General features: G+C 34.9%; 1 protein-coding gene across 1 annotated transcript in view; it reads left to right on the forward strand.

The window, feature by feature from the left end:
- LOC138319084 (alpha-mannosidase 2-like) overlaps positions 1–16836 on the forward strand; it is a 47273-nt gene that overhangs the window by 2591 nt on the left and 27846 nt on the right. The window contains exons 5-15 of the mRNA XM_069261996.1: positions 32–159; positions 5519–5692; positions 6160–6340; positions 7178–7355; positions 7625–7806; positions 8377–8565; positions 10773–10872; positions 11742–11984; positions 12326–12447; positions 12936–13044; positions 15394–15528. Of these exons, the coding sequence (XP_069118097.1) occupies positions 32–159; positions 5519–5692; positions 6160–6340; positions 7178–7355; positions 7625–7806; positions 8377–8565; positions 10773–10872; positions 11742–11984; positions 12326–12447; positions 12936–13044; positions 15394–15528 (1741 nt within the window). The remainder of the gene's footprint in view (positions 1–31; positions 160–5518; positions 5693–6159; positions 6341–7177; positions 7356–7624; positions 7807–8376; positions 8566–10772; positions 10873–11741; positions 11985–12325; positions 12448–12935; positions 13045–15393; positions 15529–16836) is intronic.

A 16836-nucleotide genomic window follows, 5' to 3' on the forward strand; every position in this document is an offset into this window, starting at 1 on the left:
AATGTGCTTCATGACATCTTCACTGTTATAGAGTATTAAAAAGTGGACAGCTGGAAGTAGTATCTGGAGGCTGGGTGATGACAGATGAGGCCACTACTCACTACGCAGCCATGCTTTCACAGCTTACAGAAGGTCACCAATGGCTTCAACAGAATCTAGGTCTGTATCACTGCCCATCTCAAGCACTGTAATAATTTATAAAGATATGCCATGCATGCACAAGTTTGTTGAATTACCCTGCACGAAGTGTATTATCATTAGTAGGGACAAGATGAGGCTGATGTAATATTTGGTTTGAACTAATTTTGGGTATCTTTTATTTGTAAGGAGTTAAGGATGACTTGCTTGAAATCTTTTTCCTTGGTTGCCTTATGATTCGTTAAAGTGAATAATAGTCTGACAAAGAAAACCAGTCTAAATGTGTTTGTTGGCCTTCCAAAAGTCTTTACATATGAAAAAGCCCCTTGTAAATATAGTACAGTTCTAAAAATGAATTTACCTAACTCTTTGAAAGCGAGGCTGTGTGAAAATGTCAACACGGACATAGCCAGTTGGGAGGACATTTTAGGATTCCTATAATTTAAATTAATTTCTTTGCATGGAAAAGGATTTTGACAGGAATTTTTTTTTCTATTTAATAAGAAATTATACAGAATATACAAAAAAATGTATTAAGGTAATATCGTTAAAACTTTATTTACAATATGAATGGGTTTTTTAGCCCATCGTCTGATGATGGTGGGCAATTCAAATCACTTGTGTCACTCTGTTGTTAGTGATCCATTTGTACATTCATCTGTCCGTCATAGACAATTTTAGTTTCTACTTGTACAAATTCTGTGCTGAAGGGATCTGTCTCATTGACACCTCTTTGGCCCTTGTTAAGCATATTGCATTTTGGGACTGATCCAAGTTTACAAGATATACAGCAGACAGGCAGTCACCTTGGATTTTAGTAGTTGAAGTTTGTTATAACTATATCTTAGAAAGTAGGGATTTTATAATTATTTATTAGAACATACTAATTAAAGTTCTTTCTTCTATTTAATCTCAGATGTTGATAATTATGTGATTAAGTTAAACAAAAAGGCATTGTATTTGTATAAGTACATATTAAAGTATCAATGTGTTTTGACTTTTGATTGTTAAAGATATATTCAATTTAAGTTTTAATGTTTTACAGCTGCACATGACAATATCCTGTTTTTGTTTACATATTACAATTTCTTTATTTTATTTATCTTTTTTTTTTTTTTTGGGGGGGGGGGAGGAGTGTGCATGTTGTAAACCATTAAATGTAAATCATGACATATTTTACAACTTGCACCTGCGTACATGCAATTTCAGACATTTGAATTACTGTTTACGTAATGGGACTAATTCATGTACCACGTGATACCCAATAACGTTTGTGTGGGACTAGTATCTCCAGTGGTGATGAAATGTATCCGTTTGTAATCTTCCTGCTGAAATGACATTGACTCGGGACATCAGATTTTAACATCATTTTATCACCAGTAGAAACAACAGTTCCACACAAACGTTATCGGGTATCACATGGTATCTGAATTAGTCCCATTGGAGAAGCTGATGCCAAAGTGTTAACTGAATTAATGAAACCATTAATAACAGTGATTTAAGTTTAAATGAAAATTACTTGTATGAGTGTCATTAATGATTTAACTTTCCTTTGTGATACCAGAATGTGGATTGTGTACTTCCTTAGGTTTACATAAGTGGACATTTAGCCAAGGACATTTCTGGTGATGTTTTTAACCTACTTCAGATGTTACTTCAATACTGTATATCTATCACACAGTGCTTAGTTCAAAGCTTTATATATTCGAATGTAGTGTAGATGTGTTAGCACCAGGTAGTTTATCACTACATGTATATGTATAAGGAATACCTGCCACAAGTGGGAGGTCTCATAAATCATAAAGCTTTTAAAGGACAAAAGCATATAACTCATTGTAATAAAGATATTTTAAAGGAGGTGTTACATATAGGGTGAAAATCCGCCCACGATAATTTTTTGATTTTTGAATTTGAATTATGTAATTAATTGCATTAATACACATATGTCTATTATACTTAAAACCCGATTGGACCATTATAAGGACTGCAGCGCCCCCTACATTAACACTGGTAAATTTAAAGCCTCTTGGGCCTTTTACCTGGCATAAGTCATAGTAAAAATACTTAAATCACGTTTTTCTTATGATTAAAAATACCACATAAAATTGCCTTTTTAACGACATATCACACTTGGCTATATCCAATATCATTTTATCACAAATGGAACGTAATTATCAAATTTGACAGAAAATACGACTTTTTGAAGTTTTCAATTTTTCGTTTGAGCAACAGAATAAGTAAGGCACTGCTGCAGTACCCTAAAATTTCAATGTTTAAAATTATATTCAGGTTATCATCGTTTCACCATAAACAGCTCAAATTGATGTGCCATGTTTTTTTTAAGTTTATTTCGTCTACCCCTGTATTTTCCATAATATCAAAGTACTGAGAGTACACTGTCAAATGTTACCGACTTTACTGTAAGAGTAGAATGTGATGATGAGTTGCGTATTTCAACCAAACCTTGAAATTATCATCATAAACTCATGTTTATAATATTTTCTTAGAAATTCTACTTATCCGTTTTGAAACAGTGGGACATATAATACTGACAGTTATGATTTAACATATACACAATGCCTTCCGTTCACTTACGATCTCTACACCCTGGACTATCTCATAGTGAAATTGAAGGCAGCTCAGTGAAAAACATTTGACCAATCACAGGCTAGCAAATATTTCATTTGAAGATTACAGAGAGAGCGACGCCTAACATCAAAGCCACAGAGTCAACCACAGTGTACCGTTATACGGCTCTTTTGATATACATCAAATGACTAAGTTACCTGTTCTATTCTGTTGCCTCCAGTTTTACTATGAGATAGTCCAGGGGTGTAGAGATCGTAAGTGATCGGAACCCCTGGAATATCGAGGTTCTGATTTAACATATACACAATGCCATGTTGCATTCCAGAAACTGTATAAGCATTAAGGTAATAAATATGACAGTATGTTCCTTTGCCCATTGTTAATGGGAACCATCAATGGTGCCATCGTCTCAGGTAGGGTGTTAGAATTGCACCTGCTATACCCATTGCATGATCGTAAAAGGCAACTAAATTTGGTACCTTTTTTGCTAGCGTCAATCAGACATCAGACGAGGCGCTATGTCTCATTTTACCTTCAGTATCGCGAAATGATACCATCAAAAAGTTAACCAGGTACTGATTACACATCAAAAAGTTAACCAGGTACTGATTACAAGTTATAAGTTTTTTCTTGCGGCCATGCAACACCTCCTTTCATTGTAATAGTACTTACATTTGCATTCAAATATTCATGTGTAGTGTAAAACTTTACACACCGTCATGTAAATATATATACAGTTAGTTACTGGTTTAACAGCTATATGACTATATAAATACCCACTGACATCTACACACTACTGTAAACCAACTCTGGTGTGTGATTTATACATTTGTATTTGTGAATTTCTAAATTAAAGTATCTTCGCAAATTGATATTTTCCTAACAGGTTATGTTGTAAGCAATTTCAATTCAGTTTTGTTATCCGAGAAAGTTAATTACCATGAAAATGACTTGAAATGGAAATCGTGAAAATTAGTACATGTAGTTGCAAAATTAAGTTGATTTACAATAAATGTATATTGTTGTCTCCGTTCTTTAGTTTTTTTTTACATATTCTATATAAAAGCCTCATACATGTATAGTGTAGTTTATTAATTTAGTTTTATTCAAATATTCATGTGTAGTGTAATGCTTTACACACCGTCATGTAAATATATATACAGTTAGTTACTGGTTTAACAGCTATATGACTATATAAATACCCACTGACATCTACACACTACTGTAAACCAACTCTGGTGTGTGATTTATACATTTGTATTTGTGAATTTCTAAATTAAAGTATCTTCGCAAATTGATATTTTCCTAACAGGTTATGTTGTAAGCAATTTCAATTCAGTTTTGTTATCCGAGAAAGTTAATTACCATGAAAATGACTTGAAATGGAAATCGTGAAAATTAGTACATGTAGTTGCAAAATTAAGTTGATTTACAATAAATGTATATTGTTGTCTCCGTTCTTTAGTTTTTTTTACATATTCTATATAAAAGCCTCATACATGTATAGTGTAGTTTATTAATTTAGTTTTATTCAAATATTCATGTGTAGTGTAATGCTTTACACACCGTCATGTAAATATATATTACAGTTAGTTACTGGTTTAACAGCTATATGACTATATAAATACCCACTGACATCTACACACTACTGTAAACCAACTCTGGTGTGTGATTTATACATTTGTATTTGTGAATTTCTAAATTAAAGTATCTTCGCAAATTGATATTTTCCTAACAGGTTATGTTGTAAGCAATTTCAATTCAGTTTTGTTATCCGAGAAAGTTAATTACCATGAAAATGACTTGAAATTAAACTGCATGCATAGCTAGCATAAACTGCCTGTTACTGTACTTTATGTAGCTTTGCACTCAATATTTGAATAAAATATTTTTTTGATAAATAGATGAAGTATTTCATTTATATGAATTGCAAACATAGTTTTAATGGGAAAAAATTGTGTTATTTGATACTGTACATTATTGAGCTTTTCACACCATATTCAAAATCTATTTGTAAGAACTGAACAGTATTTCTAGATTTAAGTTTTGTAATTTGGGAAGGATAACAGTATCCTGATTATTTTACTGTAGACTGAAAAAAAATCAGCATAGATACAATACAAAGTTAAGTCCATATGGTGTCGCCAGTGCACAGTCCTCAATTATATATGTCATTCTATTGTTTGGGTTACAATACAGGCTATCAGACTCATCTAATTGCAGTTTATTATGCAATTGGAAAAAAAAAATTATGTAATATACATCATACTCTGCATGTCTCTGTTATTGCAGCATTAATTGAATCATTTGATATATAACGCTTGAACAGTAGACTAACATTCATTATAGTCATACATGGTCAAGTTATATTAATATGTCTTTAAGCTAACCAGACTCAATGGTATGTGATTTACAATCTTATAGATTTATACATGTAAACTAAATTGATAATGAGAAAAATGTTTTAATACTTAAATTTTCTTAATCAGTAAAAGCTCATTAATAGATAAAATTGACTACACATATAAGATTTGGTCTGCAATTTGAACCTACAAAAAGGTTAAAATACAAGCTAATGTTGTACAGTAACTGTTACTTATATTTCCCAAAAAATATTCTTATTACTGTTATCAGAAACTTAATATTCTTATTAATTTAGCTTATAATTTTTCTAATTAAACAGTTAGTTTTTTCCTTGATTAAATTATGGTATTAAGATAAAGTCTCTTCATACATGTAGTAACATTATTACCTGAAATAGGAATTTTGTGCTTTTATCTTTACAATGAAGGTATAACACCTAATGTCAGCTGGGCTATTGACCCCTTTGGTCACTCCTCGACAATGACCTACCTACTACAGCGGTCAAACCTTGAGAAAATGGTCATCCAAAGAGTGAGCTACCCTGTCAAGCAGCATTTGGCATCTGAGAGAAACTTGGAATTTTACTGGAAACAGGCTTGGGGTAATTCATTCTTATTACAGTGTATCTGGAATAATATCTTTCCTTTCATCAAGGTGTACATATCTTTGCAAATAAATTCGCTATGTGCGACAATATTCTTTTGAATGCTGCACAATAACAATGAAGAAGAAGAAGAAGAAGAAGAAGAAAGAAAAAATTACAAGCTGATACAACCAATGTAGCATTCTTGATCAAGACCTTAATTTAATGAATATTTTTATACCCTGTATTGACTTCATGTCAAGTTTAAAAATATACGTTTTTAAACAGGTTTTATAGCTTACATAAAAATAAAGTATATATCTGTATTTGATTTATTCTTCACTAAGTTCTGAAGTATCAGCTCAAATTCATCTGTGAAAATGTAAATGTAAAGAATTTAATGATAAGTGTAAAATGATGTCAGTCCCATTTCTGTTTTCCTATACAGGAAGTGTTTTGATTCTGTTTGTACGTACATGTTGTAGACCACTCCCACTCGACGGCCAGTCTTTGTCACATGATGCCATTCCTGTCCTATGCTGTGCCATTTTCCTGCGGCCCTGATCCTCAAGTCTGCTGTAAACTGGATTTTGTCAGGAACAAGTGTTACTACGGACTTCAATCAATCCCACCCATCCGTGTTGATGACAGTAATGTGGCTTACCTGTAAGTATAATGGTTTATACATCTACATGTGGCTCAAGATTTGAAATGTAAAGAAAGTCATACAAACAAACAATTAAATTCTGGTCAGGGATATATTCATTGAATATCAACCATAAAAATAAACAGTAGTTTTGGAAATAAAATGTGAAAATCTGTTTTTTTATATTAATTGTTAGTTAATCAATCAATTCCAAGTTTAAATAAAATACTTGGCCCGATTTCTCAAAACAAACTTAAGTCAAAAACTGACTTCAGTCATAAATTTTCACATAAGATACACAAGGAAAAAAACTTCAGTCTAGACTTAAGTTTGCAGCTTTGTTTCGAGAAATTGGGGAATTGTCTCTTTTGTAACTTAAGTAATGTCTCCTAAATTAATGTGTCTCCAGATATGATGTTGTACTGCTGCCCCACATAAGATATATATAGAAGGTTTATATGCTATTTGAGTGGCTATTCATGAAATTTAACATTTAAAAAATCATCATTATACATAGGTTTTAAGATTTTGTTGGTCATATATATGTAGATGATACATCACAACATCAATAGATTTTTAATTAAAACTTTCTTTTTTTTGGGCATGCATTTCAAGCCAATCAACGCAAGTACAATGGCACTGCAATTCAGTAATGTCATAGGAGAACAGGCTGCATATAGGCTCAATTTATACATGATAGGTTAATTATTAGTACAGTGCACGGGATTTTTGGAAAAAATTCCAGAAGAAGGCTGAGTTATACATGATAGGTTTATTTTTGGTACAGTGCACGAGAGTTTTGGAAACAATTCCAGAAGAAGGCTGAGTTATACATGATAGGTTTATTTTTGGTACAGTGCACGGGAGTTTTGGAAACAATTCCAGAAGAAGGCTGAGTTATTTAAACACGGAGTATTACTAGTGCCACATGGTGACGACTTCTACTACAGCGAGGCGATAGAGTGGGAACAACAGTTTGGTAACCTCACCAAAATTATCAACTACATCAACACTAACCCACAGCTGAAGACCAAGGTGAGAGACATCTATTGGTGTGGAGATATTGTGTCAACAATTGTATTAAATATTTATCTTATTCAGTTTTGTTTTGTTTTCATCAATTTTGAAGAGATTTTTACATGATTATTTATCTATTATTTATAGAGACTTGTGTGAGAATAGCAGTGTCAATGAGTAAGCTGAAGATTTGGTTTATATGGTCCAGCTATCTGATTATTTCTGATCCTTTTGTATTTTTCTTTGGTGCACACAAGTTTTCATTCTGCACCATCACTATTTTACAGATCAGATTTGGAACACTGACTGATTATTTTAATGCAGTGAACAAAAGGTCAACGCTAAGCCTACCTACATTAGCTGGAGACTTCTTCACCTACACTGACCGCTCTGACCAATACTGGAGTGGCTATTACACGTCTAGACCTCACCTCAAACTCATGGCCCGTAAAATCCAGGCTATCCTCAGGTACAGTAGTTATATCCAATGGATAGTATGACACCATTTCATCACTTATAAACAGGGAGTCTATAGGATTTTATACGTAGTATGGCACAAAACTTATTGAAGTCTTTACCAAAACAACAGAGTTGTCCAAGTCATGCAATGGTATAGTCTACATCAGTGCAAATGTAGACAGCTGTTCTAGAACACAAACAATTTAAGCTTTATTTACTCAATACATATTTGATATGCAGTTTATAATACTGCATGGTAACATTTTTTTAGGTTTAAGTAGGGTGGCATATTATAAATATTGTTTGAATATCATTATTTACTGTCAGACTCTCCAGTAATTGTGCTGTTACTGTTGGCAGGTCAGTAGAGATTCTAATCTCCTCGTGTATCGCCCTGTGTTGTTACTGTTGGCAGGTCAGTAGAGATTCTAATCTCCTCGTGTATCGCCCTGTGTTGTTACTGTTGGCAGGTCAGTAGAGATTCTAATCTCCTAGTGTATCGCCCTGTGTTGTTACTGTTGGCAGGTCAGTAGAGATTCTAATCTCCTTGTGTATCGCCCTGTGTTGTTACTGTTGGCAGGTCAGTAGAGATTCTAATCTCCTTGTGTATCGCCCAGGCCATACATACAAACACTATCGGACACCTAGTAGAACAATTAGAGGACACATCCAATCTGCAGTCCTACAGACAAACTTTGTCTTTGTTTCAACATCACGATGCCATCACCGGGACATCCAAACGAAAAGTTGTCAGAGATTATGGAGACAGGTGAGAAAATCTAATGTTATTTTCATTATCAAATAGAATCTCTTTTAAGCCCACTATCATCTGATCACATTTTGTCTGTGGTCCAGGGTCCATCCGTTCATTAATAATTCTTGTTATCGCTATTTCACAGACAATGTTGAAGGGATCTTTTCTTAAATTTCATATGAAATTCCCCTAGGGCCCTAGTTATGCATATTGCATTTTTGGACCAATCAGTCAACAAGATGGCCACCAGACAGCCATCTTGGATGTTGTAAGTTGAAGTTTGTTATCGCTATTTCTCAGAAAGTACGGAAGAGATCACTCTGAAATTTCACATATAGGTTTCCCTAGTGCCCTAGTTGTGCATATTGCATTTTGGGACCGATCAGTCAATAAGATGGGCGACAAGCAGTCATCTTGGATTTTGATAATTAAAGTTTGTTATTGCTCTTTCTCAGAAAGTGCTGAAGGGCTCATTCTTAAATTTCATATGTAGGTTCCCCTAGGGCCGCCAGGCAGCCATCTTGGAGTTTGGTAGTTAAGTTCCCTCAACGGAGGTTGGAACTTATTGTGTTTGCTCCATTTCTTATTCTTCTTCTTCTCCTTGTTCTTCTTTTTCCGTCGTGATTTTGTCCGACCATTTTTTCGAAACTATAATGTGGATCGCCATGAAATTTTGCGAGGTCATTTCTGGTGACCTGCAGATGTGTTGACCCGTTTCATTTTTTTCGACCAGCATCCAAGATGGCCACCACAGCCTTTCATTGTTCAAAATTTTTCAAAAAGTTTCAATATGTAGTTTACATCAGATTCTAAATTTTTAAAGGCAACCATCTTTGATTTTGGTAGGAAAAGATTGTTATAGCTAGTTGTCAGAAAGTACTGAAGGGATTGTTCTCAAAATACATATGTAGGTTCCGCTTGGGCCTTTGTTTTCATACTGACCTTTGGGACAGATCAGTCAACAAGTTGGCTGACTAGTCGCCATCTTGAATTTTGAAGTTTGTTATCACTATTGCTGAAAAAGCACTGCAAGGATCTGTCTCAAATTCCATATATAGATTCTACATGGGCCCTAGTTGTGCATAGTGTATTTTGGGACCAATTGGTCAAGTCAGTCATCATCTGGGATTTTGAGCGTTGAAGTTTGAAAAGCAAAGAAAAGATCCATCTGACAATTATCAGACAAAGATTAATCTTTGGTGGGCGCCAAAAACCCTGCAGGATCTATTGTTTTATGTGAGATTCAGATTCCCTGTGGTAGTTTCCACCTAACTAGTGAACACCTAACTTAACTAGTGTCCACCTAACTAGTGAACACCTAACTTAACTAGTGAACACCTAACTAGTGAACACCTAACTTAACTAGTGAACACCTAACTTAACTAGTGTCCATCTAACTATAGATATATAGTGTCCACCAAACTTAACTAGTGTCCACCTAACTAGTGAACACCTAACTTAACTAGTGTCCATCTAACTATAGATATATAGTGTCCACCAAACTTAACTAGTGTCCACCTAACTAGTGAACACCTAACTTAACTAGTGAACACCTAACTTAACTAGTGTCCATCTAACTATAGATATATAGTGTCCACCAAACTTAACTAGTGTCCACCTAACTAGTGAACACCTAACTTAACTAGTGTTCACCTAACTAGTGAACACCTAACTTAACTAGTGTCCATCTAACTATAGATATATAGTGTCCACCAAACTTAACTAGTGTTCACCTAACTAGTGAACACCTAACTTAACTAGTGTCCATCTAACTATAGATATATAGTGTCCACCAAACTTAACTAGTGTTCACCTAACTAGTGAACACCTAACTTAACTAGTGTCCATCTAACTATAGATATATAGTGTCCACCAAACTTAACTAGTGTTCACCTAACTAGTGAACACCTAACTTAACTAGTGTCCATCTAACTATAGATATATAGTGTCCACCAAACTTAACTAGTGTTCACCTAACTAGTGTCCACCTAACTTAACTAGTGTCCACCTATAGATGGGTTTGGAGATAAACAGCAAGTGTTTCTCACCATATTGAACATTTGACATTATTGGAAGATGTTTACAGAAATGTTTGTTTTTTTTTTACCTAGTTGGGATCCAAAGCTTTGATTTCTCTATGAATTCAACCATCCATGAAACATTTATAGTCTCAGTTTCTAGTTGATCTAGTAACAAAATCTATGATTTGTTTCTCTCACCAGGTTGCAGGGTGCCTTTGATGGACTTTCTGCTACACTTGGTTCACTGTTAGCTCACCAACTGAATGCCAAGGACCGTATTACACCTGTTGAAGTACAATTAGTATGTAGATTAGGCCAAAAAAAATTGTCTGTTTAGAGTTACCAACCCGAACCTATTTTTTTACCCCCAAATTTATTTTAGCTCACCTGGCCCGAAGGGCCGGTGAGCTTATGTCATGGCGCGGCGTTGGTCGTCCGTCGTCCGTCAACATTTCCTTTAAATCGCTACTAGTCATAGAGTTCTGCATAGAATGTACCCAAATTTTGCCAGAAACATCCTTGGAGGAAGGGGAACATAGTTTGTATAAAGTTTGGCTCTGACCTCCCGGGGGCAGGAGGGACGGGGCCCAATAGGGGAAATAGAGGTAAATCTTTTAAATCGCTGCTACTGGTCATCAAGTTTTGCATGGAATGTAATCAAATTTGGCCAGAAACATCCTTTTTGGAACAGGAACATAGTTTGTATAGATTTGGCTCTGACCCCCCGGGGGCAGGAGGGGTGGGGCCCAATAAGGGAAATACAGGTAAATCCTTTAAATCGCCACTAGTCATACATTACTGAATGGAATGTAACCAAATTTGGCCAGAAACTTCCTTGGGGGATGAGGAACAGCGTTTGCATAAAGTTTGGCTCTGGTCCCCCAGCGGCAGGAGGGTCGGGGCCTAATAGGGGAAATCGAGGTAAATCCTTTAAATCGCTACTAGTCATAGAGTTATGTACGAACTGTAACCAAATTTAGCCAGAAACATCCTTGTGAGAAGGGGAACAGAGTTTGTATAAATTTTGGCTCTGACTCCCCGGGGGCAGGAGGGGCAGGGCCCAATAGGGGAAATAGAGGTGAATCACTTAAATGTCTCCATAATACATAATATTTTTTGTGGAATAGAAGGATCAAATGTTTAACTAACATTACATTATTGACATTACAGTCAAGTGAATGGCCAGGATATGACAAGCTCCTGACAAAAAAAACAATTGTAATAGATGAAGATCAGAACCAGAAGCTGATAATAGTATACAACAGTCTACCGCACAGGAGAAAAGATGTAGTGATGTTACATATCACAGAGTCAAAGGTCAAGGTCATGGACCGTACCACACATAACTACATGTCCTCTCAGGTCAACCCTGTGTGGAGTTCCAATGGTACACTGCAACTTGATATTTATGAGGTATAGTGCAGTTAGTATACTTTCACATAGGTGTGGGAATGAAGAAATGAATTGAGGAAGAGTGCATTGCTACGGTTAAAGTTAGTTAAAGAAATATTCAATGACATGTAATTCAAGCCTGATAGTGAGCATGTTAAATAAATAATGATATTTCCTTTCGTTTGTTCAATGTTCTAAAAGTCAAGGTGACCAATTTGAATGAGACTAAGTACAATACATTTATAATCCCAACAGGCTTCATTTTAGTGTTTGATTAAAGGTAAATTAATTTTGAAAGTAAAAGACTTCTTATATTAGTAAGATAAAAAATTGTTAATAATGGGGCTTTTCTTTTGTTTCAGCTAATATTTGAAGTAGATTTACCTCCATTGTCAGTGAGAACTTATGCCTTAATAAATGACCCAGATTATCTCTCCACCAAAGCTGCACTATCAGTACCTGTGTCCCAATTAGCAGATTTCAGGTTAGTTCATACATATCAGTCTAAATTAAAAACCAGTTTTAGAGATTATTATATATCTCTTTGCCACAAGGTTTAATGTCATTTTATTTAATATATGAGTTATATATCAGTTTTAATGTCATATAGATCTGTTTTAGTAATACGTACATACATACACATCTGTGTACATACTTATAGATGAAGATATTTACAGGTCATCCTTGATATTCCATGGGTTACTTTCACTGTCGCTATATCCACTCTTGGACTATGCCATAGTGAAACTGAAAGCATATCAGGCTTACAGAGACTTCCTTGGAAGATGAGAGACAGCAATGTCCAACTCCAAAGCCATATACTGTATTGTATCATTACTTATGTACTACATCAAAAGACTTAACTACCTGTCTCACTTGTTGTTATACACAAAGTTTTGCTATGACATACTCCAGCTGTGGGTATATATAGTGACAGTTATAGTATATCCCCTGTAATCCTCTGTTACACAGAAATGTAGAGAGCCCTGAATTCACCTTATCAGCTATAAAGGAAGCCCTGTTCACTATAGAGAATTCTTACCTGCTGGCATCATTTGCTACCTGCACAGGTAAACTGCTGGTGAGTGTTGTTTTTAAAGATGGTGTTGTTTTTTTAGAAATGTATTGATAATATTGAAATCAGCATTGATAAAGGAAGATAATCCATCAGTATTTAGGCCTGCTACCATGTACACAAATGTTATGTACATGTATATTTACAAATCAACTAATATATCACCAATTACGTATTTTCATAGGGTTGAAAATTGAGAAATGTATTAATCATATAATTTTTACATACTCTTATAGCAAAATCATAAAATTCAAAAATCATTTAAACTTAATTCCCCTAATTTTGAATCCAAATTGTAAAAACTTCATCCCACAGATATAACCAGCGATACAGAATTAGGATATAGGCCTCTTCACTTACCATGTCCAAACATTTATACAGAATTTGGATATAGGCGTCTTCACTTACCATGTCCAGACATCTATACAGAATTAGGATAAAGCCCTATTCACTTACCATGTCCAGACATCTATACAGAATTAGGATATAACCCTCTTCACTTACCATGTCCAAACATTTATACAGAATTTAGATATAGGCGTCTTCACTTACCATGTCCAGACATCTATACAGAATTAGGATAAAGCCCTCTTCACTTGCCATGTCCAGACATCTATACAGAATTAGGATAAAGCCCTCTTCACTTGCCATGTTCAGACATCTATACAGAATTAGGATATAGGCCTCTTCACTTACCATGTCCAGACATCTATACAAAATTAGGATATAGGCCTCTTCACTTATCATGTCCAGACATCTATACAGAATTAGGATAAAGCCCTATTCACTTACCATGTTCAGACATCTATAAAGAATTAGGATATAGGCCTCTTCACTTACCATGTCCAAACATTTATACAGAATTAGGATATAGCCCTATTCACTTACCATGTTCAGACATCTATACAGAATTAGGATATAGCCCTCTTCACTTACCATGTCCAGACATCTATACAGAATTAGGATAAAGCCCTATTCACTTACCATGTCCAGACATCTATACAGAATTAGGATATAGGCCTCTTCACTTACCATGTCCAGACATCTATACAGAATTAGGATATAGGCCTCTTCACTTACCATGTCCAGACATCTATACAGAATTAGGATAAAGCCCTATTCACTTACCATGTCCAGACATCTATACAGAATTAGGATATAGGCCTCTTCACTTATCATGTCCAGACATCTATACAGAATTAGGATAAAGCCCTATTCACTTACCATGTTCAGACATCTATAAAGAATTAGGATATAGGCCTCTTCACTTGCCATGTCCAGACATCTATACAGAATTAGGATAAAGCCCTATTCACTTACCATGTTCAGACATCTATAAAGAATTAGGATATAGGCCTCTTCACTTGCCATGTCCAGACATCTATACAGAATTAGGATAAAGCCCTATTCACTTACCATGTTCAGACATCTATAAAGAATTAGGATATAGGCCTCTCCACTTACCATGTCCAAACATTTATACAGAATTAGGATATAGCCCTATTCACTTACCATGTTCAGACATCTATACAGAATTAGGATATAGCCCCTTCACTTACCATGTCCAGACATCTATACAGAATTAGGATAAAGCCCTATTCACTTACCATGTCCAGACATCTATACAGAATTAGGATATAGGCCTCTTCACTTATCATGTCCAGACATCTATACAGAATTAGGATAAAGCCCTATTCACTTACCATGTTCAGACATCTATACAAAATTAGGATATAGCCCTCTTCACTTACCATGTCCAGACATCTTGACATGTTACATGGATTCATACAGTTTGCAAACAAATTTTTTTACATAACCAGATGAAATAAAAAAAAATGTGATGTCAGTGCTTATAACTAATTTTATAATCTATTTGATAAAATGAAGTATATTTAAATTTACCATTCTAGTTATTTTTCCAGGATTCTTTTTCCGAAACAATTGTGATGTAACAATAACGTCGGGTTTTGCACCATTCTCAGATTTGAAAGCCAGATTTAGTATGAAAACAAAGAAAATTATATATTTGAATGTAGGGAGGATTTTAGCTATATGTGAATCTATTCTATTAAGGTTGTATGTAACACTGGTCAATATTGGCCACAATTTACCTCTAGGCTAAAGAGAACATCTCATTACTTGATTGTTGAGTGTCAGACTAGCACAAGTTGACCCCTGACAGAGGCAGTGATTATGTGTATAAAGAAAACTTCTACTTGTTTCATGCACATGATATATATTATCTATTCTCAGGATATGTAATGTGTGTATTTGATGTAATGTGTGTGTTTGATGTAATGTGTGTGTTTGATGTAATGTGTGCGTTTGATGTGTAGTTCCTCTTTGGTTCTTCAGTATACTGCAAGGAAATCTGATGGGAAAACAATGAGGTCAGAGGTCAAGTTCATGACTTACGGAACAGGATCAAAGTACAATGTCTTCAAGGACAAAAGTGGGGCCTACACCTTCCAACCTGATGGACCTGCCAAAGTAATTTTATATCTTCCTAAGACATATGTATAAGCCATGGAATTCATCACGATTCTCTTACTCCTTTAAGTGGTAGAGTGTAGAAGCCTCTCTCAGTTGATTGGTATGTAGTAAAATTAGACTGGGTTGATCATCGGTCACAAGGTATAGTCAGGGATGGACTGTATATATACATAACATACTTATATTGTCAGGGATGAGCTGTATAAATACATAACATACCTATATTGTGAGGGATGGGCTGTATAAATACATAACATACCTATATTGTCAGGGATGGGCTGTATAAATACATAACATACCTATATTGTGAGGGATGGGCTGTATAAATACATAACATACCTATATTGTCAGGGATGGGCTGTATAAATACATAACATACCTATATTGTCAGGGATGGGCTGTATAAATACATAACATACCTATATTGTCAGGGATGGACTGTATATATACATAAAACATACTTATATTGTCAGGGATGGGCTGTATAAATACATAACATACCTATATTGTGAGGGATGGGCTGTATAAATACATAACATACCTATATTGTCAGGGATGGGCTGTATAAATACATAACATACCTATATTGTCAGGGATGGGCTGTATATAATACACTACATACCATACCTATATTGTCAGGGATGGGCTGTATAAATACATAACATACCTATATTGTCACGGATGGACTGTATAGACACATAACATACCTATATTGTCGCGGATGGGCTGTATAAATACATAACATACCTATATTGTCAGGGATGGGCTGTATAGACACATAACAATACCTATATTGTCGCGGATGGACTGTATAAATACATAACATACCTATATTGTCGCGGATGGGCTGTATAGACACATAACATACCTATATTGTCACGGATGGACTGTATAAATGACATAACATAATAACTGTATACATAACATACCTATATTGTCACGGATGGACTGTATAAATACATAACATACCTATATTGTCACGGATGGACTGTATAAATACATAACATACCTATATTGTCACGGATGAGCTGTATAAACATACACATACTATAGTATAAATACATACCATACCCCCAATATTGTCAGGGATGGGCTGTGATGCTATATAGGACACATAAACATACCTTATACCTGTATTGTCATGGGATGGTCTGTATTAACATACATAAACATACCTATATTGTCACGGGATGAGCTGTAAAAAAACAATAAACATGCCTTGTATTGTCCAGGGATGGACTGTATAGACCACATAACATACCTATATATTGTCAGGGTTGGACTGTATAAATACATAACATACCT

Source organism: Argopecten irradians, chromosome 3 (genome assembly GCF_041381155.1).
Source record: "Argopecten irradians isolate NY chromosome 3, Ai_NY, whole genome shotgun sequence".
NCBI lineage: Eukaryota > Metazoa > Mollusca > Bivalvia > Pectinida > Pectinidae > Argopecten > Argopecten irradians.